The sequence below is a fragment of the Gavia stellata genome, chromosome 1 (assembly GCF_030936135.1).
Source record: "Gavia stellata isolate bGavSte3 chromosome 1, bGavSte3.hap2, whole genome shotgun sequence".
In the NCBI taxonomy this organism is placed as follows: Eukaryota; Metazoa; Chordata; class Aves; order Gaviiformes; family Gaviidae; genus Gavia; species Gavia stellata.
The window spans coordinates 3,453,945-3,477,848 of record NC_082594.1 but is presented as its reverse complement, the minus strand read 5'-3'; the positions used below and the strand labels follow the sequence as shown (position 1 = coordinate 3,477,848).

Sequence of the window (23,904 nt, the reverse complement as noted above, 5' to 3'; positions counted from 1 at the left end):
AATACCTATTCCAACATAAAGATAACGCAAAAATAACTTGTTTCCTACCCCACTATTCCAGCATTTGCACATTGAATTTATCAGGACACTTCTCCACCATAACAAACTACATTATTTCAGAACTAACGCTGATGGAACAGAAAACAGAAGGAAAAAAAAGAAGTGTATGAAAGTCAGAGGGACTTAATTTATAAAATAACTGAGGTTAGATGAAAAGCCACCAGCACCATCTAGGGGTTACTGCATGTTCTTACATAGGTGGATACTCAGGACAAGTAAGATAAATGGTTTTTTAGGTTTTGTATTTTTAGTTTTGAGTTACTCTAGTTGGAATTTAATCTTCACTACAGTATCAACAGTAAAATCACAGCTTAAAAAAAAGACTGACGCAAAAAGCTGTATTAGACTTTGGATGAAATCTACTTACAGTAGTACTTCAGCACCAAAAAGTGGGCAGTTAGGCTGATAGATGTATATACAATTAAATGATATGTCAAAGTCTTAAAATGCTTAGTTATTTATAATGAAATCTATACAAAACAGTTAAAAACGTGTTTTTATATACATTTGGAAAAAAAAAAGTATTGTCTTCATTAGCAGAATGTATTAAAACTGGTTCTCTTATCCCATCTGAACCCAAACCTCTCTCGGTGGCTTGTAACTATCACAAAACCCCAATGTATTGCTTCAACAAGCCAAGTCATAAGGCTAATTTCTGAAACCTACCGCTGTTTACCGATTTAAGCTTTTAAACTCCCAAAATGGTCACTTTAAAAACAGCATGTAAGAGTAAAATACAGATTTTTAAAAGCCTTAGCTCACTTCTAAATTCGGAGGTTCAACTTTGAAAGACGCTGAACCACTTATCCCCAATTTTGAAAAAGTGATTTATAGCAAAATACATTCCCCCCCCCCCCCCCCCCATTTGTATTAGAATTAACACACCTGCCTGTTTCACAGGAACTTTTGAAACAACTTGGCCTCACTTTAAATTTTATATTTAAATAAATAATCAAAGATTAACTAGAGAAGATAAGCATTTCACGCGCTTATGGCACCAAGAAACGCCTCATACACCGTTACCCTACTTCTTGTAAAGCATGAAAACAAAAATCCACTAGCAAATCCACTTTGCTACCAGTTAGTGATTCTGCTTATTCCCAAACATTCACCAACAAGAATTTTAAAAAAATAAACTATATTTTTAGGCTTATGAAAAAATCTTAACTCTTAAGTGAGCACAAGTGCAAGAAAGCTAACCAATTCCAAAATTCCTGGGGCTTTTCCAGCACTGTCAGAGACACTTTTTCTCTCACATGCTATTTAAAAATACAAATATTTATTAAACATTCTCTTTTTTTGATGGTGGTTTGCTCAACAGCTAACAAAAAGACACAGCAAAATAATGATCCCTTTTCACTGAAAGCTGTTTCAGTATCTGGGCAAGGGCTTCAATAGCACGAGCTGTAGAATTCGCTGCAGGTTTGCTTTTTAACAGGAGTACATTCCACTGTCACAGGTTTACTACATCTCCGTAACTACATCTTTTTTTGTTTGTTTGTTTTTTGGAAACAATTTTTAAGATGCAGCTTTTGCAATACCATCTTGTTAAAACACACTGATGCTTCAAGGGTCCAACGAACAACTCTAATAGGCAAAGTGCTCTAGGACATCACAATACAAGGGCATCTTGGATACTCAAAATCCCAAGATATTTTAAAGTGCACTCCAGTGTCCCAATTCCTTAGGATTGTTCAGCAGAACTTCGAGAGGGGCTGGGCTCAGTGCCGTCCTCAGTGCTACTGTCCACATCTTGTTCCATTGCTGTCTCCTCATCGTCGAGGCGCTGACTGGTGAAGTTGTTGAGCTCCAGGAGCCCGCTGGGTTCCACTACCACGTTGGAGCTGGAGTGACAAGGGATGGAATAGTGAGGGATGGTCTGCAAGAAAGAAAAAAATTGAAGTCTTAACACGCACAGTTTTCACACGTAAAGGCATCTGTGCAAACACAGGTACTCGTGGAAAAGGGATATTCGGTTTCCAAGAGCAGTTTTCCCTAGCTAAGGCCCGTTGCGTGTTACGTTAGCTAAAGCGTCAAAGCACCCTTTCACTGGATTAGGCGGTGAAAGATAAAATTTGAATAATCTTGCTCGTAAGGCACGGATCTTGGCCTTGGATCTTCAGTGAAGGTCTGTGACAGCATAACCAACAGCTAAACCACCAATGCCCACCATCCATCACTCCTCAAACGCAAAGCAGAGATAATACTTTCTTCAGCCTTATCTTTTTCTTATCTTTTTCAGAGAAGACATTCAGATATAAGGACTAGTTATGTTTTTTGTATACAATACAACACAAGCCCCGTCCCTGCTCAGAGCTGTAGCAGAATAGGGGCTGAGGAAACACAACAGATCTAAGCTATTTATTTCTGCTTATACTTTCATAGGTTCTAGAAACTAAATCTACAACTTTATACAACTGAAATTCTGGGCAGTACCTTACTTTTGAAACAGCTCATAGCATGCCACAGTGATAAACAATAGAGGTTTTCAAAATACACAGATTTGAATTAAAATAGAAATCTACCTTTGTCTATTTAGGGAAATAAGGACTAAAAACGAGTACAAAAATGATGATTTCTACAAAAGCGAAGTTAGCTGCAATGAAGATTTTACAAAGTAGCATGAAAAATTTGAAATAGCATGAAAGCAAGTTACTTTCCCACAACAGAAGTGTTTTCACTGCAACACGAATACAATACACAATAAAACCATTTCGATCCAGGCTATCATTTGTGCGAACATATACCATGCCAACTTGTCTTCGGATTCATATTATACCACTGTGGGTCCTCGGATGACTGAAATACTTTCTCGGTTGACATTCTGACCATGTATTACATCACAAAACATCATATTTAAGACAGCAAAATCAATGAAAATATCAACCATCAGTTAGGCAATGACTCAAAACATTTAGGCTAAAGAGCAATAGTCATTTTATCTCAGAAGTGGTAAGACTGGTGGTGAGGTTAACAAACTTTCTTCTGAAACTAGGCCTTATTTGCTGAACTTTCCCCATAAGTAGAACCCCACTACATTTTTTGTGCTAATTTTACACTCGGAGGTAACATGGATACTATAAAAAATTCTAGATCATAGTTCCATAGTAAGTGGTGAAGGTCACATTTTTAAGCATTTCAAATGGAAGTACTTTGTAAAACTAGATGAGCTTGGTTTGTTTTCTTAATGGAAAAAGAAAGGAAGACACTGAAGACACAGTGAATGATACAGCGCTAGAGAAACTCGAGCTCAATTGAAGAAGCATTACACGCTTTGAAGTAGTAATCCATTACAAGCATAAGTGTAGAAAAAGAACCAAAAACCGGGGAAGGAAAACAAAAACACTCGAACATCGTTCAGTTGCTATCATCACATTAGACATGAGTTTGCTCTGCTCAACCTTTGCCTTATTTGCTCTGGTCTTCTCTTACCTGGATAACAATTTCTGATGAACTCTCTTCAGCTTTCTTTTGTGATATATTCTGAATGTGTGTAAACTGGTTTGTTGTAGGCATTCCTTGTGCATCGAGTTTCCTCTCTGTTAAAGTAGGACCAACAGCAGGAGGACTTGAACTGGATTCTGTACGTGTCTGTTGCTGGGGGATGTAAGTTGCCGTCATCCCTACTGCAGTCACCCTCGGCACCTGGGTAGAAGGTGACGACTCTGCTTCGCTAGCGAGTTTACTAGTGGACATGGCCTTGCTTGGGGGATCCACTACCGTACGTTCTACGTTTGTATCAATCTGAGCTTCCACCATAGACACTCTCAAAATATCTGCTACTGCTGTCTTCACGGATGCCTGCGTGGGAAATAGGCTGGTAACTGGCAATGCCAGTTTGGGCACAGAACTGCCACCTGCTACCTTTGAAACAGAAGGAGGCTGACGCCCCTCAAAAGTTATCTTTGTAACAGTGGATCCTTGCGTTATAATTGGATGCTGCACCTGAAAATCAAATTTTTGTTGTGCATGTTACAGCTAGATTATTTTTTTTTTTTATTGAAAACCTAATCAATATTTCCAAGGACAGTATGGCACAAACAACATACTTGCTATTAGGAAGACAGTTGAAACTCAGTGTTTTAACAAAGGAATTAGCAATGATATGGTAACAGTTAATTGAAGCCTGGGGAAAAGCAGCTTTTTAGGCTGCTAGATAAGGATTGTAGCAGTATAATACCACAGCAGCCTCGTTTTCCTTTGGGATTTACATCCCCATGTGATGTTTGTTAACCCTCTTGTTTTCACATGTATTCCTGAAAGGGCCAAAAAAAAATTTAAAAAATTGTACTTTTCTGGAGTTAGTTAAAATACATTTTTTTTTTCATGTTCCTCAGTCTTTACATTTTCCCCTCCCAAGGAAAATCAAATTACTCCTGTACATGAAAGCCATATAAATTCAGGAAGATGTAAACTACAAAGGAAGACGTACAATGGAGAGCCTTAGGAGACTGCAGTGTATTCATCTTTATTTCCACAGAAATAAAAAGTGCTACGGGAACGGAAATTAATAACGTGTCATATCTAAAAATTAAAAGAAAATAATTAGGGACAAATTCCATGCACCAGTGGTGGCAGAAATTCATAAAAACTGTCCAACAAAACACGTTCGTGAGCTCTATGGATTTCTCCCCTATAACATGTGCTTCTCTTTCCTAGTGTCAACCTTCTGATGGGGTAATTAATACCAGCGGAATGAGGAGTTCTCTCTTGCCAGGACAAAACACTGCTACAGCGACAGGGTTGGTGATTTTTTTTTTTTTCCTTGAACAGCGACGTGTATTTTGCATGCTATCAATATTCCGTTACCTGGCTTGCTGGCTGTTTCTCTGAAGAGGCAGGTAGCTGCATTTGATTCTGGGGGGGCTGGGGTTGCACGTAGATTTTTTGTGCCGTTGGTGCCTGTTGCAGTTTGGGCAGCTGCTGCGTGGTTTTTACTGCAAGCACCTGTACTACAGTTTGCTGTGGCTGTGCCACTAAGGTAGGGAGTTGCCTTTCTTTGGCCATCATGTGGTGTGGGGGGTGCTGTGCATCTGGTTTGGTCTGTGCTTGCTCTTGCTGCAGGGGGGTTAGCTTTTGATGCCTTATAGAAAGCTGGGGCATTTGTGGGAGTTTGTGCTGGATTTGATCGGCCTGCAGGTGGATTGTCTGCTTCTGCTTAGTCTGGAAACACTGCAGAGTTTTCACTTGCAGTTGAGTCTGTTCCAGCTGCGGCTGACTCAGTTTTTGCTGTTTTTGTGCCTGCGATTGTGTCAGGGCAGATCTGTAAAACAGGCCAGTCTGAGGATCTAAGGTGTCCATCTCTTCCACTTCTCCTTCCTCAGTTCCAAGTTGTTCACTGTGTTTGGTAAATGCAGTGTGACTGCTTAAGGCCTTAATAAGAAGAAGTTAGAGCACGTTAGTAAAGAGAAATTTAAGTAATAATAACAACAACAATAATAATAAAAAATTGTAAGCATACACAATCTAAAAATATTTTTTAATGTTTCAACTGGACTACTTTAACTTATTTTACCATTAGAGACTCCCAATTCATGTATAAAAAGATACCCTCACATGGAGATTACACAATACGTAAGCAATCAATAGCTATTTTTATCATGTTAAGATGTGGCACGTCTCTATGTAACAACATTAACCGCATAACTAATCCTCAGAGGAGATGATGTAGCCCTTGTGTGTGTCAGACTAAGGTTCAAAGCCCCTAAGGCTGCAGGGCAGTCGGATATGAAGCAGCAGGGATTATCAAGTGGTTGAACCAGTAGCTCATTAAAGCCAGAGTTTCTCTGCACAATAAATTCTTATTTTGCTCCTTGACAGCCTAGTCATCATCTCCATGATTTCTTCCCGTATACCTACAGTCTACCCCATTTAAACAGAGATCCTCTCTTCTCATTCCTTCCTCAAAATTTTATTGCAGTTTTTCTTAGGCATTGCACAAACATTGATTTTTTTGAGGGATTTGAGGGAGCAAGATATCTACGTTATACCTTTGTATACCATGGTATAAACATGTTAATAAATGGCCTTGGCAAGATGAAGCAGCCTACTCAAATACCTGTGAAAACTACACTCTCTGACAGGGTTTTATAACCCTAGCACAATACTGTCCTGGCCCACAGCTGAAGCTCCTAGAAGTTAAAGCTCTGCAGAGTTTAGCAGATTTTGAACAACGGCATCAGAGTGGCTTCAGTAAGATTTCACCACAAGCTACACTGTTTGTCTGAAGTCTTCGGGATCCTCATGCTACCGGTCTAAATATGATCTTACTTTTTGATTCAGAGAAGTTTGCCTATTCACAAACTAAAATCCCTTAAATGAAAAAGACTGTGTGCTCTGTGTACTGACCAGATCCTGCTTCATCCCTCTTCTCCCTACACTAAGACCATCATAATCTAAAGAGTCTAGGTCCTTGCAATACAACGTATAGAAAAAAGCAGCTTGTTGCTGTTGAAGAGATGACATACAGACGAAGGACTCATCTAGGAAGCACTATCTTTTCCACAGTGGCTGTTAATACCTCTTACTTAAAAGTCTCAAGTAATCTCATTAACTGCTTTGCTTTTATCCCACCACCCTCGCCAGCAAAACAGGCAGTATTAAAATTAAGTTATTAACTTGCCCTCGCACTTAGCATTTTCAGCGGCAGCAACATGATATATTCATTCATTACAAGCCCTGGTCCTATATAATTCATATAACCTACTGCTGTTTATAGACTGTTGGGAAAAGAAAGGGTACAACCTGCTGCATGATATGGGTAATTGCGCCTGTGGAGGATGCGGGGATAGATTTCACCACAACAGAAGTCTGCGTTGCTGTCTGCGACTGAGCCACATGCTGCAGCAGAGTCCTCTGGGGCTGAGATGACTGCTGGTGGGGCTGGGACCGATGACTGACTGAAAGTAAAGAGGTCAGTGGCACTTCTCCAGAACTAACTGCAGTAACTTCAACTATCTGCTTGGCATTTAAGCTTCAACTGAAAGCATATATGAATGAAATAAAGATCTGAGTATGAAAAACATCTTTTACTGTATGCTAGCTTCAACCTTAAAGTGTAGATCTATTCTGAGAAGCCTCTTAAAGTAGCAACTCAGGGGCTTTGCTTTTGCCTCTGCTTCCTAAGTAATCACGCTTGGTCCAAACCTCCTCTGGCCTCCCTCTCCCAACACACCAACTTTGCAAGCAGAATTTAGACTCGATTTTTAGCTGGATTCTTTATACAGCACCAGCGTAACACTGTAGAGCACAAGTTATTCTGTGGTTTTTACACTGTTAAAAGCATCTGCACAATTGACTGCAATTAAGAATAGCAAGCCTTGCCCACTGAATTTCTAGCACTGATAAACTGCAAGAAATAGCCTCCAGAGCATAGGCTAGATTTGAAAAATTAGCAGTTAGAAAATGTTCGGGTATTATGAAAGCAAGTGAGGTTGATCAGAAATCACAGACCAAAAACGGAGACCTTGTCATGGGTCTATGTCACTTTTTAGAACAGGTCCAGCATAAATTATGGAGCTATGGTGATGGCTCTGTAATTACATAGTGGATTGACAGAGAAACGATCTTCTGCTGAGAAAAAAAACCACAAACCATTCTCTATTGCAGTCACTGATAAGACATGAATCCAAATTACTTTATGCCTGTCCATACTAATATGTACATATTGGCTTTAATTAACTTTCTAGTTACAAAATAATTAATAACTGAAGGAGAACAAGCAAAGTTTAAATTCAGTTGTAACATAACTTAAAAAGTTTCTAATGACCTCCCTGAAAGTTAAAAGAAAGGTCATATTTTGAATTATTATGATAATTTAACTTTCCCACTCCAAGAAAGGAGTTGGTTTATATCAATACCGGCCTGCATGCTGTGCCAGATCCGTCGTGGATATCCCCCAACAGTTCCTGCACAATTGAAAACTTCATTTAAAAATAAAGTTTCTAACCTATGTGGTTGTGTAGATATTCTTCCGAATGTGAACCAATACAGTGTTGTCTTCCTGAGTCTGCAGACAGACAAAAAATGGTGACACTAAGATGTGTGAACCGCTCCCTTCATCTCACGAGGAAGCACACGCTGAATCCCAGCTCCCATGTAGATTAAAGTGTGCCTAATCCTTTGGTCTAGGCACATGCAGGAGATTTCACAACAGATTACAGACTGTTTACTATCTTACTACTGAATTTTTAGCAGAAAATATAGCTAGGTGGATTACTAATGAATCCTAAGAAGCACAAATTAAAACAAAAGGAAAAACTCAATTACCTGCACTCCCTGGCAGTGTTCACAGAAACTGAACAAGGGACAAAAATCTAAGAGCAAAATAACGAGTTTCGTGCTGTAGCAGGAACTGCTGCTAGTCAACCCACAGCAGCCTGCATTTCTCTGGTAGATACCTGTATATCAACTCAAGGCTTATAAAAATCCCAGTATTTCAAATAGTAATCACAGCTCAAGGAAATTTTTAACTTTTGTACTTCATCCGGCTTCTAAGCTGCACAAAAGGACTTAAGTCTACAAAGATACCGACTGTAATTTCCCCTCCTCCCTGCAAAGGGCCCTATTTTACATCAACTTTTACAGCAAGACCCAGCAAAAACTGGAACCTTGAATAGAAGCACAATGCACAGTATCTGCATCAGTGAAGACAACTGACTTAATTGGAGATCACTTTAACACTATTTCTTGTACTTCGGAGTTTGTTTTAAGAGAGATCCAAAGGAGCATGACTCGAACGTTCAAAATTGAAGCCAGATACAGTAAGTGTTATTTAAAAGAATAACAGTAACATCCCCCTCAGTTCCAATTTCACACAACTTAAAAGTCAGACTATACAAGGGATGGAAGGGAGAAGGTACAGAGCAGAAAAATGAAAAATTAAAATATCCATTAGATATTTAACACTAAAAACCCTGGAGTTACAGATCTGTACTTAGACAATTTAATATAATCAAGTTTTACTCCTCTTTTCCAATGTGATTTTTAACACACTTTCATTCTCATTTTCCAAATAAAGTAAGTAGGGAGACCAGTAATGTCAACTTAAGAAATTAAAATGGAAAACAAGTAATTTGATCCTCTCATATGGGAATTTGCTCACACCTAGTGTTCTGGGGTAGTAGGGAGCATCAGAGAGACAAAGGAGTCAAGGACTTACACAAAACGAACAACCAGATAGGAGGAGTCAAGAGTTTAAAAAGTTAAGAGCTGAATCCCAATCATCATTTCAAGCTGAATAATTTATTTGTTTAAAAAGTGCAAATTTATCAGTTCAAAGCCTTCTAGAAAATGAAGAAACTGGGGACTACATTAGCATGCTAAATGCACACCTGACTTAAAAACCCACGTAGTCCTGGTAAGCAAGTAACATTTTGCAAATACGGGTTAAACTAACTCAAAGTCTGACTCCTCTTGATATGTACAAAAAATAGCATGCGGTTCCTGTAACTTCATTTTCTGCCTTTCCTTACTAGACATTTTCTCTAAAGACAAGTGGGACAGTCTGTCCTCTCCATTAGATCAGGGAACAGAAAATCTGTTCAACTAGGATGTCTTGAAGCAACAACCCTTTGTTTCAGTTAGAAACATTCTCCACTATGCCCCAGAAAAGCAGATGCAATCTCTGTCCCCTGCACAGGGTCTCAAGAGTGGAAGAAAAGACTTATTTCCTCTACAGCAAATTATAGGGAAAACACAAAAATTAAACCCATTGTAAGAAAACTCCAAAATTAAGTCCCCAGACTTCAACTGCAAACCCACCATCACACTACCTTAGTCACTTACCAGTTGTGATATATTCAGCAACTAATTCTGACTCTACTACAGCAATTGAAGGACTTTCTGGAGAATGCCTCTTTTCTTGGGTCATCTGGATTGGGACAGCCATTTGGCTCAAGTCAATGGTAGGCTGCCTTGGCTTCGATTCTAACTTTTCCTTCACTGCTTTAGAAGAAGAGAAAAACATAAAATAAACCTCCAATATATAAACCTCCAATACAAATGCAAAAATTTAATTAAATGGATAGTGAACACTATGTAATAGATTCAAACAAAATGTTACAGGATAAGAAGAAAGGAATCAAGCTGATTCAAGATAGGTGCTTTTTAATTACAAAACTTATTACTGCTGCTTAACCAAGTAATAAGCTTTGAAGTTATCCTGAATAACTGCATGTGTTTTCACACCTGTTGTCTGCTGAAGTTCCAGCAAAGCTTTTATCGTGGAAGTAGCTGACTGAGATTCACTAGATACATCCTGGTAAATTATTGTAGGGCTTGTGTCCACAGCAATTTCATGTTCTGACCAATCTTGACTTCTTGAAGCAATCACATGGACTACAGGCTGAGAATCTGTTTGCAAAAGAACAAAGGCACATCAAGTGATCAGAGAACCATTTTGGGTTGGAGGTCTCTTGTCTGGCTTCTTGCTTTATAGCAGGGCTATAGTTCAAAATTAGACCACGTTACTCATTATCCAGTAGTTTTCAACAATGCCAAGGATGCATACTCTTACTCTGCAACACTTTAGTTTTTATTACAATTGACTATGGAAGTAAAACACTGCTGATGTTATGAACAGTTTCTAGCAAAAAAACAGATGCTGTATCTTAGCTGGGCATAAAAGCTTTGGTTTGAACAGCTTTAAACTGAAAGAGGGTAGATTTAGATTAGATACTAGGAAGAAATTCTTCACCGTGAGTGCGGTGAGACACTGGAACAGGCTGCCCAGAGAAGCTGTGGATGCCCGAACCCTCGAAGTGTTCAAGGCCAGGTTGGACAGGGCTTTGAGCAACCTGGTCTAGTGGAAGATGTCCCTGCCCATGGCAGGGGGGTTGGAACTAGATGATCTTTAACGTCCCTTCCAACCCAAACCATTCTATGATGCTATGAAAGTTCAGCAGGTTTCTTTGTACGTTGAATTTGCCTCGGGTTGAACTCTTTTTCAGAAGTTTTTAGTGGTTCAGGTGATCAACATGTATTCAGCTCCTAGATTTTGATAAGTTTGTTGAATCTGAAAAACTTTTTTTAGTTTACTTGAAATGGCAGTACAGACCAACAGTTACAGAATTATATAGAAAAGGTGATTGAAAGGCACGTAAGTACACACATTTCACTGAGAGGTATTTGCTTTTATCTGATGCAGCGATACACCCTATAGTCACTCCTGACCTGGGTGTTATTTATGCCCTATTGTTTATCCTCCTCTGCCACACAAAAATGCACCCGTATCATGGCTTGAAGCCATGGTAGCATCCCCATCAGGATTGCATGTCTGATATAAGTCCTGGTGCACATATACATGTCTATAAAAGGACCAAAATTTATGCTGGTCACGTGACAGCTTTCAGTCGTGCAGTGGAGAGGTGCTTCAATACACTCAGGAAAGAGGGTGGCAGAGCATGGGCTGCCAAAAAAGCCCCCAACCTGCTACTCTGCCCACCTCTGGCAGATTCCCCAAGAAGAGGGAACAGGCTGCAGGCCACAAGCATTGTAACAGCAAGTCAGAGCCCAGCAAGAAACCATTATCTCTGCTTTTCACATAGGAAATGGAGGCATATAGTAAATAGCTCATAAAAGATAAATAAAGCCATAAGGGAAGTGAACAATGACACTCGCTGCTAACGGATTGGGTGAAAACCTGTGCTAAAAGGAGACACAGTGAGTTATATGAAACTAGCTAGCATGCTTGGGAGACAGTCCATTCGTATTTTATGCAACGCTAATACATACCTTGGGAGCTCTGGGAGGACTCTGTAGAAGAAGAGCTGCTATCGGTGTAGGTTTGTGGTTCTTCTTTCACTTCTGGGAGAGACGAGTTTCCTGTCTCTGCTACCCTTGATGCCTGCTGTAACGTCTCAGTCACCAACTGCCTAGTTTGTTCACTCACAACTGTTGCTTGAAATGTCACTGGCTTTGGTTTTATGAGAACCTAATTAGAAAGACAAATTTTGTGTATAGTAAGAGCACTCAAGAAAACAGATATAAGCAATCAGAGTAGAGGGTGCCACACACCTACATAATGTTCATAATTTACTGAAAAAGTCTACCTGTAAATTCAGCAGCTCTGATGATCAAACCACAAAGCCCAAGTAATTGGCAATGCACAAGGATGTACTTCTCACTCAGTAATTTGGAGTACTTAACACAATAAACCACTAAACAGTCACTTTTCAAGGCTGGGTACAACTATGGTGTGACAAGAGAAAGCTACGGAAGTGAGCTGGCACATGCACTGCACTGATAAGGACAAGCACCTCTCTTCTGCAGCCCACAATAAAGTCTTGAACAATCAAGACACACAAAATATTGTATCTGATAAATGTCTAGTTCTTTTAAATACTAAGTGCAACCAGAGGTAAAGGTGAAAATGAAAGCATCCAGAAATAAGCCAGATTCTCTGTATACAGCCCCACCAACTACACAAGGTTGCAGGGACAACCTGAATATATATTAATCAGAAAATAACTTCAATAAACCCTCAAATTCGATGGATGACCTATGTCCAGACTCTGCATCTTTATTTTTCATGATCTAGCCATCAGCTGTAAGACTTAAACAGGCATCTAGAGCCATGAGCAGACAGTTTCAGCTATGTAAAAGGCTTAGTAAATGCTTTTGGCTTGCTCTAGGCCTCCAGAAACAGCAAACAAATGCAAACACTGTGCTGAAGAAGTCAGAATCAAGGCCACCTCATTACACCCCTAAGTCTCATTCCCCACAGACATACATTAATCCTGCAACAAATGAGGCAACACACAGAAGAATTATTTACTTCCCATTAAAATTTAGGGGTACATGTCAAGATGGAAATGGGTCCTCACTGTACCTGCGTTTTCCCTTGCTGACCATAAACAATTTTAGTTGGGATGATTTTGGTGGCTGGCTGGACCGTGGACCCTATTCCTTTTGGCTGTGTAACAATCATTTTTGTGATGGGTCTTGTGGCAGTGATGATAGCAGGTTTTGCTCCTGCTGGCACTGCCTGAATAGTTTTCTCCCCCTGTAGAGAAGTCAAAGTTCACAGGTTAACTTTGTGACATTCTTCAGAGAGACCCACTTCTCTAAAAAAATACATATAGTTATAGGTGAGCATGTGTACCACGAAATCAACCTGCTGCTGCAACTAGACTTACTCATTACAAAAAAACATTCAAAGACCAAGAACAAAAAACCCTATGGCTTTGAATGGAAAAGCTACCAAAATCTGCTTTTCCATTACTTTACCTTTTGAGCTGCTCTGAAGGGGTGAACAAAAAAGAGTAACTAAAAGACACTAACAAGTTTTTTTCAAGTTGCTTCAAAGAATTCACATAAGTTGGAACGTCCCTCAAATCCATCACAAATGTTTTTTAAAACATCTTACTTCTATTAACACTAACTTTGGCAAGACATCTACAAAACTTGAATTGAGATTCTAAAAAGAAATTACGGATTTATTTTTTTTAAACTAAAAGTTCGCTTCTTAAAAAAAGGGCAGATTCACAGCTGTTTCACAGGAAACGTTTGACTTTGGAATAGTGCTGACATATGACTAGACTCCTGATAGTTTAAGACCAAAAGACATTGAGTGTGGGTTTTTTTAGCTCTGCACAGTAACCAACCATATGAGGAACAATATTAGTTGCCAGTTCTCCCAGTATTCCTACCAATTCCCATCAAGAAGCTGGAAATCCCAAGAACCCTACTTAGTTTCAGAAATATCATCACATCCTGGTGGTTCCCTACTGCGTAACGTCACGAGATTTCCAATTGTGTGAAAATACAGCTTTAAGTTTCGTAAACTAGAAAAGTTCAAAATCTTAAACAAAATTCCAAAAAGGTTTAAAAAACCCCTCCCTACTAAGCTCTGCTACTCAAGTAAGCTTTTAAAGATTACGTGATTAATGCATTAAATACCACAGTTCTATCTAGAAACATAAAGCACGTTCATCATTTTTATTTACTAGCACTTACAGGTAAACCCAGTTGAAGCTGGAAGCTTGATATTGTTCTTAGTACACATCAGGTTATCCAAAAAAATAACTGAACACTATACAATACTCAGGTACAGGATATTACAGTGTTACACACCGCATAAATTGAAAGGTGGTACCCTTACTGTGAAGTGTCAGTTTATTTCTGCCCTTTACATCCAAAGGATAAAGGGTTGGAAATGCAAGTTTATAACGCGTGACTGTGGTTCTCACGACAGCACAAACAAGGTAAAATTCTAGTCATTTTCTTCGACTTAATACCTTCAGGATCACAAACCCATTAACCACGGAAAAAGGGCAAGCTCAAGAGCTTTTATTTTCCTTTGAGAACATTCCCAGCTTGTTTTAAGCATCTTTCATATCCTGCAAAACACACTTGGCTTTTCAAACATCCCTGACATTGAGGCATGCTGTATCTGTTAAGGAGCTCATGCACACTTTGCTTTTAATAGGGACGTTAGCAGAATGAATGCAGCAGCCACCACACAGCCTATCACTTGGCTATCGATTTGAGACTTGAAACTCTTACTTACCCCAGCATTCAACAGCGTTGTGACAACATTTTTGCCTGGAAGCCCTTGAATTGTAGTTCCTTTTCCAGTAGTCTTTTGCACAACAATCACATTGGGTTTGGATGTCATTGGAATTGTAGTGATTTTGGTTGTAGTTCCTAAATTTTTATGGGAAAAGAAATAACGCGCAGTTTATCACATGTACATTTCCTTCCACTGTAGAAGTTGATGAGCTATATAGGAATGATTGTATTTAAATCTGACAGCACAACAACAAAAAAAAAAAGGGCAGCATCTGGAACGGGAATTTATGTCACCCAACTTAACATATAGCGATTAGATGCCCAATCTACAGATCTTTTACCTACAGTAAAAACAGGCATGCCCAGGACAGAGTAATTAATTCTATGTAAGGACAGTCAGCCCCTTCTCACAAATTACAGAGCAGACTAATACAGCTTTCTCAGGCTAGCGTGTCTAACTTTTCAAAGGCTAGAATCAGGGGGGATAAGGACACCACTAATACTCAACTCAAGGTCCTATTTGCACAGACAAATATTCTTCTACAGATAACCTCTGTAGAAGAATCTACGTACCCAGAATGTATCTCCAGTCAAGAGAAATACCAGCTCTTTCTGGCATTGAACTGTTGTAACACAAGTGACTAGTAGTGGATTGGAAGAAAGAAAAAAGAAAAATATGCTATTGTTTTAAAATCAGTTCTTGAAAGTTGAGTTCAGAAGTGGTGTGTTGTTTTTGTTTTTTTTTTAAAGGGCTGTGTTGGCTACTTCTGTTCCTCTCCCAGTATTTAATTTGTTCCATTCCCTGTATCAGTTTTTTATTTACCTGCAGTGACAGGTAATTCTGGTCAGCCCTCCACAATCTGTAAGAGTACATACACTGATACGTAGGTCATCAGTATTATCAGACTGCCGTTTCAGTATCAACTCAGACAGCTTTTTATCAACACCTTCCACTTTCTCCTCGAAGAAAGTACCACTCAGTCATAGCAGAGCTGCAAACCCAAGGACTCTCCTCAATACCTTCTACCCATCGGTCATGCCTGTAGATACTTCACTACATATTTCAGATTAATAATTCTACTAATTCTGGGAAAGGAAAGATATGCTGAGACAAGATCATGATTTACTTAATTCTAGTGACTTCAGAGGCATCTAAAGACTGCTCCCTTAGCAAAAGATAAAACAAACAAACAAAAAAAATCCCAACAAACAAACTCAAAAAAACCCAACCCAAAAAAATCCCACCACAAAACAACAACAAAAAAAGCAGGCATCCTTTCCAAACTTGTGTTGTTTCAGGATAATTGTTACCGTTTTTATCAAGAGCAGCCAAGGGTTTCCCCACATTAGCTGGTGCTCAGGAGAATAATTCTTGCATTTGCATATTAACTCACTAGTGGATCTAGAAATCTTCGCAACAACTCATCATACCCACAACAGGCTAAAAAAAGTTACTTGTTCCCAAAGAAGCTACTGTACCAGCCTTAAATATCATTTTGTAGAAATTAGGATCTGAAAAACTAAGGTACCTCTACCAGACTACAGCCCAGAGTGGTTTTACTGGATAGCTTGCGCAGCGCCTTCCAGGGACAGGAGCTGGCTGGTGCCATGTCAGCCCTTTGCTAAGCACCAACAATGGGACCTCTGAGTAATTTAAAGATATTCCTAGACAGGATGAACAGACCCAGCAGATCTTGCTGTACCTGTGCGCCTAGCTAGGAAATGCAGCAGACCTTCTCTGCGTTACCACTGTTAAAGTCCGAAATAGATACTAAGAAATTGTGACTGGTGCGAGCATGCTTGGTCCTAGTCCTAAAGAGACCCTATGTTTAGAGGCTAACAGAGAGCATGAAGGCTGGTCAGCAGACTAACAAAGATAAGCAGCAGGGTCTGCACGAAGCTGGGAGGAAAAACTTAAGTTCGAACATGGGGTAAGGGAAGGACAGGCTGCCACTGATAAAAGAAGAACAGGATAAGGTGGGGACTGCACAGCCGAAATTAACGTACACAGTTCATTTTTATTCTGGTTCTTTGGGCGTGTAGTGGAAAGAAAAAGAGCAGCCTTCAGATTACAGAATGCTTTAAATCAGGGCTAATACAGTTTTCTGATCTTTTGGCCCTCTAACATTCCTCTTTTCCTCCCAGGCTTCCCTCACGCTAGATGCTTTCTTCTTAGACACAAGAATTACTGCAATCCCTAAGAACGCTTTCTCTTCACAACTTCCACCTATTACTTTCTTCTTCATCCTCAGCTATTTTTCTTCTGAATTAACTTCCCCGATAAAGGCCCTACTAATTATTTGAGCACGTAACCCACTGAAAAGCCCTGAACAATTACAGCAAGTCTAAATTTGCTTTTGAAGTAAGCTATAATATCAAAGCACTCGTATGCCTACCAGAAACAATATTACTGCTGATAATCTTCCCTCCCAGCGTAGCCAGCGATTTTGGTACTACTGTAATGATGCTACCACTTGTTGTTTTCACGTAAGTAGCAGCCCCTGGAGTTCCAGCCATCCGAGCCCCTATAGAGGGGCTAACCGTTGGCCGCGTGTATGTTGCTTGAGTTCCTGTTTTAAAGAGAGAACAAGTTTGCTGTTAGAACATGACCCTTTACTAGTATTTGTCAAAAAGTAAGTTAGTTTAGAAAAAAAAAGAATTATTTTATTCAAAGAGGCCCCACACTGCAATTTATTACCACCCTTTACAATTCTCCTAGTACTTTTTAAACCCGCAGAGCAGTAGTCGAGTATATACCAACTTTAAATTAATGTAAGAGGTTTCTGAAGTATTTTACCAAAGTTCCATGACTGACATATTTTAATTCACGTCTTTGTGCCTAAGGCTTTAATTTTCAATAGGTGTTTAGATTCTGCCTGTATGTTTGCCACTTGCTCCCTTAGATGCCCAAGAGTTAGGCATCTGATGACACTACCAGAACTGATCCCCTCCTCTCCTGAAAGGCACCCATACTCTCACTTCTCCCATATGACAAATTGTTTATAAAGAACACCACCAATGACTGATCTAAATATCACTCTAAGAGAAAAATAAAATTTATAATGATAATGCAATTTTACGGATCTAGCATTTAGCGGTACAGAAGAAACCTCTTGACATGGTATAAATGCTGTTTTTTCCTACCTACTCCTTCCCAGAATGGAAACAGAACTGAGTCCACAAAAGAAACTTGCTCAAAATAATAATAGGAGTCAACAGCTATGTGAACATTGTAATTCCGTTCTGCTTGTACTGCTGCAGATAGTGCACTGCAGACCTTAATTGCTAAAGATCACACAGCAAAACAGCTTGTTCTAACAAGAAAGCCATGTGTTCAAATCCAAGAGAGCACAATACAGGTTTTACCAATTAAATGAAGTGCAAAACTGCTGGATTTTTTCTTATGTACTTAAGAATGTTTTTGTGAGGTACTTCAAAAGTTTAAAAAAGAATATTAACCATTAATTTATGCTAATATTCCCAACCCATGCTAAAAATTCAGGAAGTAAATTAATTAGTTTTCTGAAAACTAGGATAAAGCTGCCTTTCAAGTTTTCCTCATACAAGTTTACAACCTGAACAGTCTGCATTATTTCTGAGCTTTAATCAATAAGAAAACACAAATACAATTAGATCCCCAGAAAAACACTGGGAGTTTAAGATTCAATTTACTGGCCTCTTCATAAATTCACTGCAAGACTATGAGCAAGTCACCTGTCTTTTAAACTCCATATATGTAAAATAGGAATGATGCTGACCTATCTGCTTGAGGTACCTAAAAAGTCAGTGTAAATCGTCTAACATAAGGTGCTACAGAAGTGCAAAGTATAAGTTGCAAAAAAACTTCCTTCAAAATAAACCCAGTGGGGAAGGAACGTTCATATTTTTGTGTACCAATTCAAAGAGATCATAAGAGGAATAAAAGAGCACTCAGTGCAAAAATCCTAATCTAGAATAATTTATCAACAGGTTTGTGAATGTGCTGTTGTGCTCACTGTTCACAAGAGAGAAGTGCTTTTTTTTCCTATCATAATAAACCATGTTTGATCACCTGCATGTCTGGGTTTACCCTCCCTTCCCTTCTCAGAGCCATAACTTACCAGTGGGAGTAGTGACCAGCTTAGTTGTCATGATAGTCCCATTACTGCTAACCACCATAATAGGTGAATTGCTACTGCTGGGCAAGGTCGCTGTAACTGGTTTGGGAAGGATTTTACTGGGCTGCACCTGTTGAGTGATTATTTTAACACCTAGGAAAGGAGAAAGGTCACTGTTAAAACACAGGCACGAAAAGTTACTTTCTGAAATGCTTTCTCAGACCAAGCCCTAGTAGGCAAGTAGCCTCACAAGGCTTCTACTCTGAGACCATGTATTCCTGATCCTGAAAACAATATTTTTTTTTGTTTGGCTTGGGGTTTTTTTTTTTTTTTGCTTTTTTGTTTGTTTGCAAATAATAAAACAGTCATCATCTTTGCCTTTCATGTGCCTGTTTCAATTCCTAGCTACTCCCACTGAGGCATGGGATTCCATTCCATCGTTGATTTGGTGTAGTGATTTTTAACCTTTTCTGGTCCATGATTAAAAAAAAAAAAAAAAAAAAAAAAATCGAACGTTTCCCAGGAACCAACAGGTTGCAAACCAATACTGACTTGGTTCATATACAATGAACAATCTAAAAGTGAAATAGTTTGTCATCAATTTAGTCTGTAAATTCTAATGTGTCTTAATTGGACTTGATGATCTTACAGGTCTTTTCCAACCTTAGCGATTCTGTGATTAATTACCCTAGTTGAATTTCATCCCTCTGAATAAATTAAAAAAAGCTTTCTGCACAAAGAGTATCAGTGGGTGTAAGGAAGCAATTGTGACACTGGCTAGGGAAGGTTGCTTTAAGTAAACTGCTCTCTCTCCGCCTGATTTATTGGTTATCTTGAAGCCACAAAGGAATTGGGCTGAAACAAGCTCTGAGTACAATCAGCAAGAACAAAGAATGAGGACGCCTTAGTACAGCAAGAACTCTGCTCCCCTCTCTCAATTTGTGTAGTGGAATGGGACCTCTGTGAGATTCACTTCTCAGTTGCAAACCAGGAGATTCACATCATCTGTTCAAAAGTATATCCAGGACACTTGCATCTTATGTTCTGTTGCATGACGAGGTAGATGTATTGCATTGTATTGGTCAAATGCCATGAAATGCCCAGCCTGAATTAATCCCATCTAAATGTAGGCATTTGTATTTGTCCACAAATTTTCCTAGGTGAACAATTTTGTCCACCCAGGACATGAAACAACCTCCGGAGATGTTTTCTTCTTTCTACGTTGACTACAAAAGCAGTACGGAGCAAGTAAGCTCCAAACTTAAATAATGAAGTTAGGAAAGAGAAATTGAAGCCTGTGCATCATCCAGACACAAAACTGGATAAAAAGCAAAGTATCTGTGAAAACTGATTCACATCTTCCAGAAAGAATAGGTATGAGATGGTATTTCCAAAGAAACTTTAACTAAAAAGAACATTGAGCCTAAACCCATGGTAGAAAGTAAGGAGTGAAGCTCTTATTGATCAAATATTGCTCAGTAACTGGAGGATGGAGGCCTCTTATCTGTCTTCGTTAGTGGACATTTTTTCTTAGGCAATGGTCCTATAATCCAAAAGGAAGTTTTATCAAAGGACAGGAGTAGGGCTGTTCATTTATTCATTCTATGGTCAATTTTAACTCTTTCATCTAAATAGTATGAATATAAAATAATAATATTACTGACATGATTAATATAAAATATGGACATAAAAATACTTTGCACTTTTATAGCACTTCTTCCTTTAGAATTGGATAACTTTGCAAGCATTACTTCTTACTACATCTTAAGGAGGTAAGAACTGTATTCCACAGCAGAGTAAAGCCAACATAGAAAGATTACATGACTTGCCCAAAGTCAACTGAATGAATCATTGTTACAAAAAGAATCCAGTCCAACTTCCAGCCTCAGATCTAATTGTATTTGTTTTGACAAGTACCTCAAACGTAGGTTTTGATTTCTGGACCCAAGAAAAGAATTAAAACATGGATCAACTTCTTTTTCCAGTTGATATAGTTTAACAGCTCTTGGATCTTCAGAAAACTGGTGTCTTCCAGGTTGCCAATCACATTGCTTTAGAAGATATTTACATACCTTTCAATCTCTAAAGAGAAAACATTTATTCCTAAAGCATGGTCTGTATACCTGAACCAAACAAGAAGAGCGACAGAACCAAATTCTTCACTTATTGTTAGCTGAAAACATTAAGACATCCTGCACTATCTACTTTTACCCAGGTTTAATGCCAAATCCTGTACTCAAGTAATTATACCTTAATGATAGCTCCCCATGCACATTTTGGGACAGAATTCTGCCCTACTTTCTTGAGTTGTGGTTAGACCTCACCAATCAGCAATATGACCCAAGATTAACTCCAACTACCTGATTCCTGTTTGATCTGAATGGTGGGCTTGATGCCAGGTGGCAACTGAGATTGCTGTGGCTGCTGTTGAGCTCCAGAAGACTGCACCAGCTGCTGCTGCTGCTGCTGTTGTTGCTGCTGCTGCTGCTGTTGTTGCTGCTGTTGCTGGGCCTGTTGTATTTGGTGCAGCTGCTGTTTGGGTGACTGCTGATGCTGTTTGGGAAACTGTGCTAAGATCTGAGTTGGATTCCCAACCAAACCTTTTGGGGAAGGTAGTCTGGTAGAGGCAACTTTAATTGCTGATGTAGACACACCTGTGAAAGATAAATGGTTTAAGATCAAACAGTGCAACACGAAAGAAAAATATTACAGTTTCTTAAAATACTTTTGCATTTAAACTGTCTTTACTACTGAAAGACGCATAGATACACGAGTAAAAAAAAGCTCCCACACAGCAGAAGCGCTCCGTTCAGAGGCAAGGGAGCTTCATACAGATTTTCAATGTGGCAGCAAAACAGCAGCCAATGGAAAGATCATAATCCCAGTCTACTTCCTGCACCTTTTGTAGTACAAATAATTCACAAATATTTTCAAAGCCTGATCTTTAAGCTTCAAGAAAGCAAAATATTTATAGTGAAAATCATGACTGGAAGAAGTTAGGATACGAGGATGACAAATATCAAACCCATCAACGTTAGAAGGGAGTACCTGTTAGTGAGTGCAATGTTATTTTAAAAGAATGAATCAAGTAATGGTATGTAATTTAGAAAACTGTGGAACACACACTTTCTGTGCTGATAGGTTACGTGATCTTACAAGTAACAAAGGGATTAAAACAAGTCTGTGGTAAGATGGAAAGACAAAGTTCCCAAATAATTCTTAATACTTATTTCTGCCATTTCCTCACATAGCTGTCACAACATTTCCAGCAAAACTTGGCTTCATCTATAATTCTAAACTGCACATCCATAAGCATCAAAAAAGACAAACATAAAGTCCATGTCTTATGAAGGCAGTTTTTAACCGAGTCCCAGCTGAAGTGGAAAATAGAAAGAAAATCTCCTCTCTTACTTCTCTGCATTTACAGATGGCAGTGATAATGACAGAAATTATAAGAAGCTACAATTCTGGCAACGTAAATAAGCAACCCTTTTCACAGTGCATCATCTAAGACAGCTTATCCACTTCCTTGGTCAGCTGCTTTCATTCATGAATTTAACTTTCTTCACAGTTGGAGTGATTATCAGTTATGTCCCAAAATGTTTCACCAGCATCTTCTGCAGTGACACTGATAATCTCGAAAAAAAAAATACGTTTAGAGATATTCCACCTAATATATTTTAGAATTATGGCTTCTTCCATGATCAAACCCAACTAAAAATCCATGGTTCAAACAATATGAAATTCTGCTGGAAGCCCTTCTGCTCTGTGGATCAGTATCATCAGGATCTGATTAACAGAATCAATACAGAGGGCAAAATACCTCCTCAGCCTTGATTTGGTTGCCCAACTTTTTGTGGAATGGAACAAGAATGGAAAATATGGACCAGGAATAACCACCATGTGACACTTCTCATTGTCAGGCAGAGCATTTCTCAAGTGCTGGTCACTGAGGCCCTTTCATCCACAGCTTCCCTTCCAAATGGTTAGGTAGTGGCTGTGCAGTTGAATCAGTCAAGCCAGCACACATAGTTGGAATTAGAAATCAGAAATCTAGGAATTTTAATCTAGGCCCAATCTGGCCTTTATTTTTAAGGACTTGAGAACTGAGATGCTGATAAAATGCACGTATAAAAAGGTGTAAACACTTTTCTACCTTCCAGAATTGTCATCAAGATCAGTTACCACAAGAAATATTCTAAAGACTGGGCATGTCAAGCGTAAGTTGTACTTGTTTGATGTTAACTTTGCATGTTTTTGTAAATGGGGCTTTAAGAGAAGCAATCGTCTTCCAATATTGGAAACATCCATTTTCCATGCATCAGATAGAGTTCTTAAAGGCAATCATTTTGAGGCTACAGTGTTTTAAAGCTGCAAGTAAAATCTTCTCAAAATGAAAAGCTGTGCCACACCATCTCCCCCCATTCTCTTCAAAAAGAGGATCTGCACATCAGTTGTTGAAGTAAAGAGTGAAAGAGTTCAACAAGAACTTTTGTGGAATATCTTGGATTAGGGAAAGAAGTCTACTGATGAAACATCTCCTGTGCTTTACTCATCATATGTAAACGTAAAGTCCATCCCCCCTATGCTATTCTCAAAACAAAGTCCAATTCATCAGTGAAAGAGCTTTTATAAATATAACGTTACTGCCATACCTTGTGCTACTGTTGACATAACCACTGACGGTGTTGATGATACTACAGCAGTCACAGCAATAGTATTTGCAGTACAGGAGGGAGTGGAACAGCTACTACTGCTGCTACTGACCAAAGAGGACTGAGAAGCAGTTATAACCACTGGTTGCTTTTGAGTAGTTGAGGCAATGACTGATGTTGGAACAAGTTTCGTAACTGCTGCATAGTTGTGGGACTTTGAAAGGATGTTGGGTACAAAAGTTGAACTTGGAGAGGTGGTTACTATTATCACCTGAAAGAAGAAAAAGAACAAGAAGAAATTCATTTGTTCTTTGCATTTATTTAAAAGCGTAACATTTCAGTAATATATCTGTCTATGTGTATTTAGTTTTAGGGAGACATGTTTACTAACCATTTAAGAGTGTCATATTCACATTTGTTGGCAACAAAAAATTCAATTTGTTTGAAGAAGTGGTGATAAACATTTCCTTAAAATTAGAAGGTTTAGGTTGGTTTTTTTTTTGAGGAAAACAATTATGATCTAATTAAAGTAGAATTATCTCATATCTGAAGGCAAACAGACAGGAATGAACTGCTTGGCT

The 23,904-nt window shown here is 38.9% G+C and overlaps 1 protein-coding gene across 1 annotated transcript in view; it reads right to left on the bottom strand.

Annotated features, from left to right (window-relative positions):
• Positions 1 to 1,274: 1,274 nt before the first annotated feature.
• The window catches only part of EMSY (EMSY transcriptional repressor, BRCA2 interacting), a 38,595-nt gene continuing 15,965 nt past the window's right edge, over positions 1,275 to 23,904 (bottom strand). Inside the window, exons 7-20 of the mRNA XM_059816135.1 lie at positions 23,324 to 23,594; positions 21,180 to 21,322; positions 21,029 to 21,134; positions 18,672 to 18,821; positions 16,968 to 17,141; positions 14,570 to 14,706; positions 12,890 to 13,063; positions 11,794 to 11,992; positions 10,249 to 10,413; positions 9,847 to 10,002; positions 6,805 to 7,007; positions 4,870 to 5,433; positions 3,493 to 4,005; positions 1,275 to 1,939 (exon numbers count right to left, since the gene is read on the bottom strand). Coding sequence (XP_059672118.1) covers positions 1,745 to 1,939; positions 3,493 to 4,005; positions 4,870 to 5,433; positions 6,805 to 7,007; positions 9,847 to 10,002; positions 10,249 to 10,413; positions 11,794 to 11,992; positions 12,890 to 13,063; positions 14,570 to 14,706; positions 16,968 to 17,141; positions 18,672 to 18,821; positions 21,029 to 21,134; positions 21,180 to 21,322; positions 23,324 to 23,594 — 3,150 coding nt within the window. The 3' untranslated portion in view covers positions 1,275 to 1,744. The remainder of the gene's footprint in view (positions 1,940 to 3,492; positions 4,006 to 4,869; positions 5,434 to 6,804; positions 7,008 to 9,846; positions 10,003 to 10,248; positions 10,414 to 11,793; positions 11,993 to 12,889; positions 13,064 to 14,569; positions 14,707 to 16,967; positions 17,142 to 18,671; positions 18,822 to 21,028; positions 21,135 to 21,179; positions 21,323 to 23,323; positions 23,595 to 23,904) is intronic.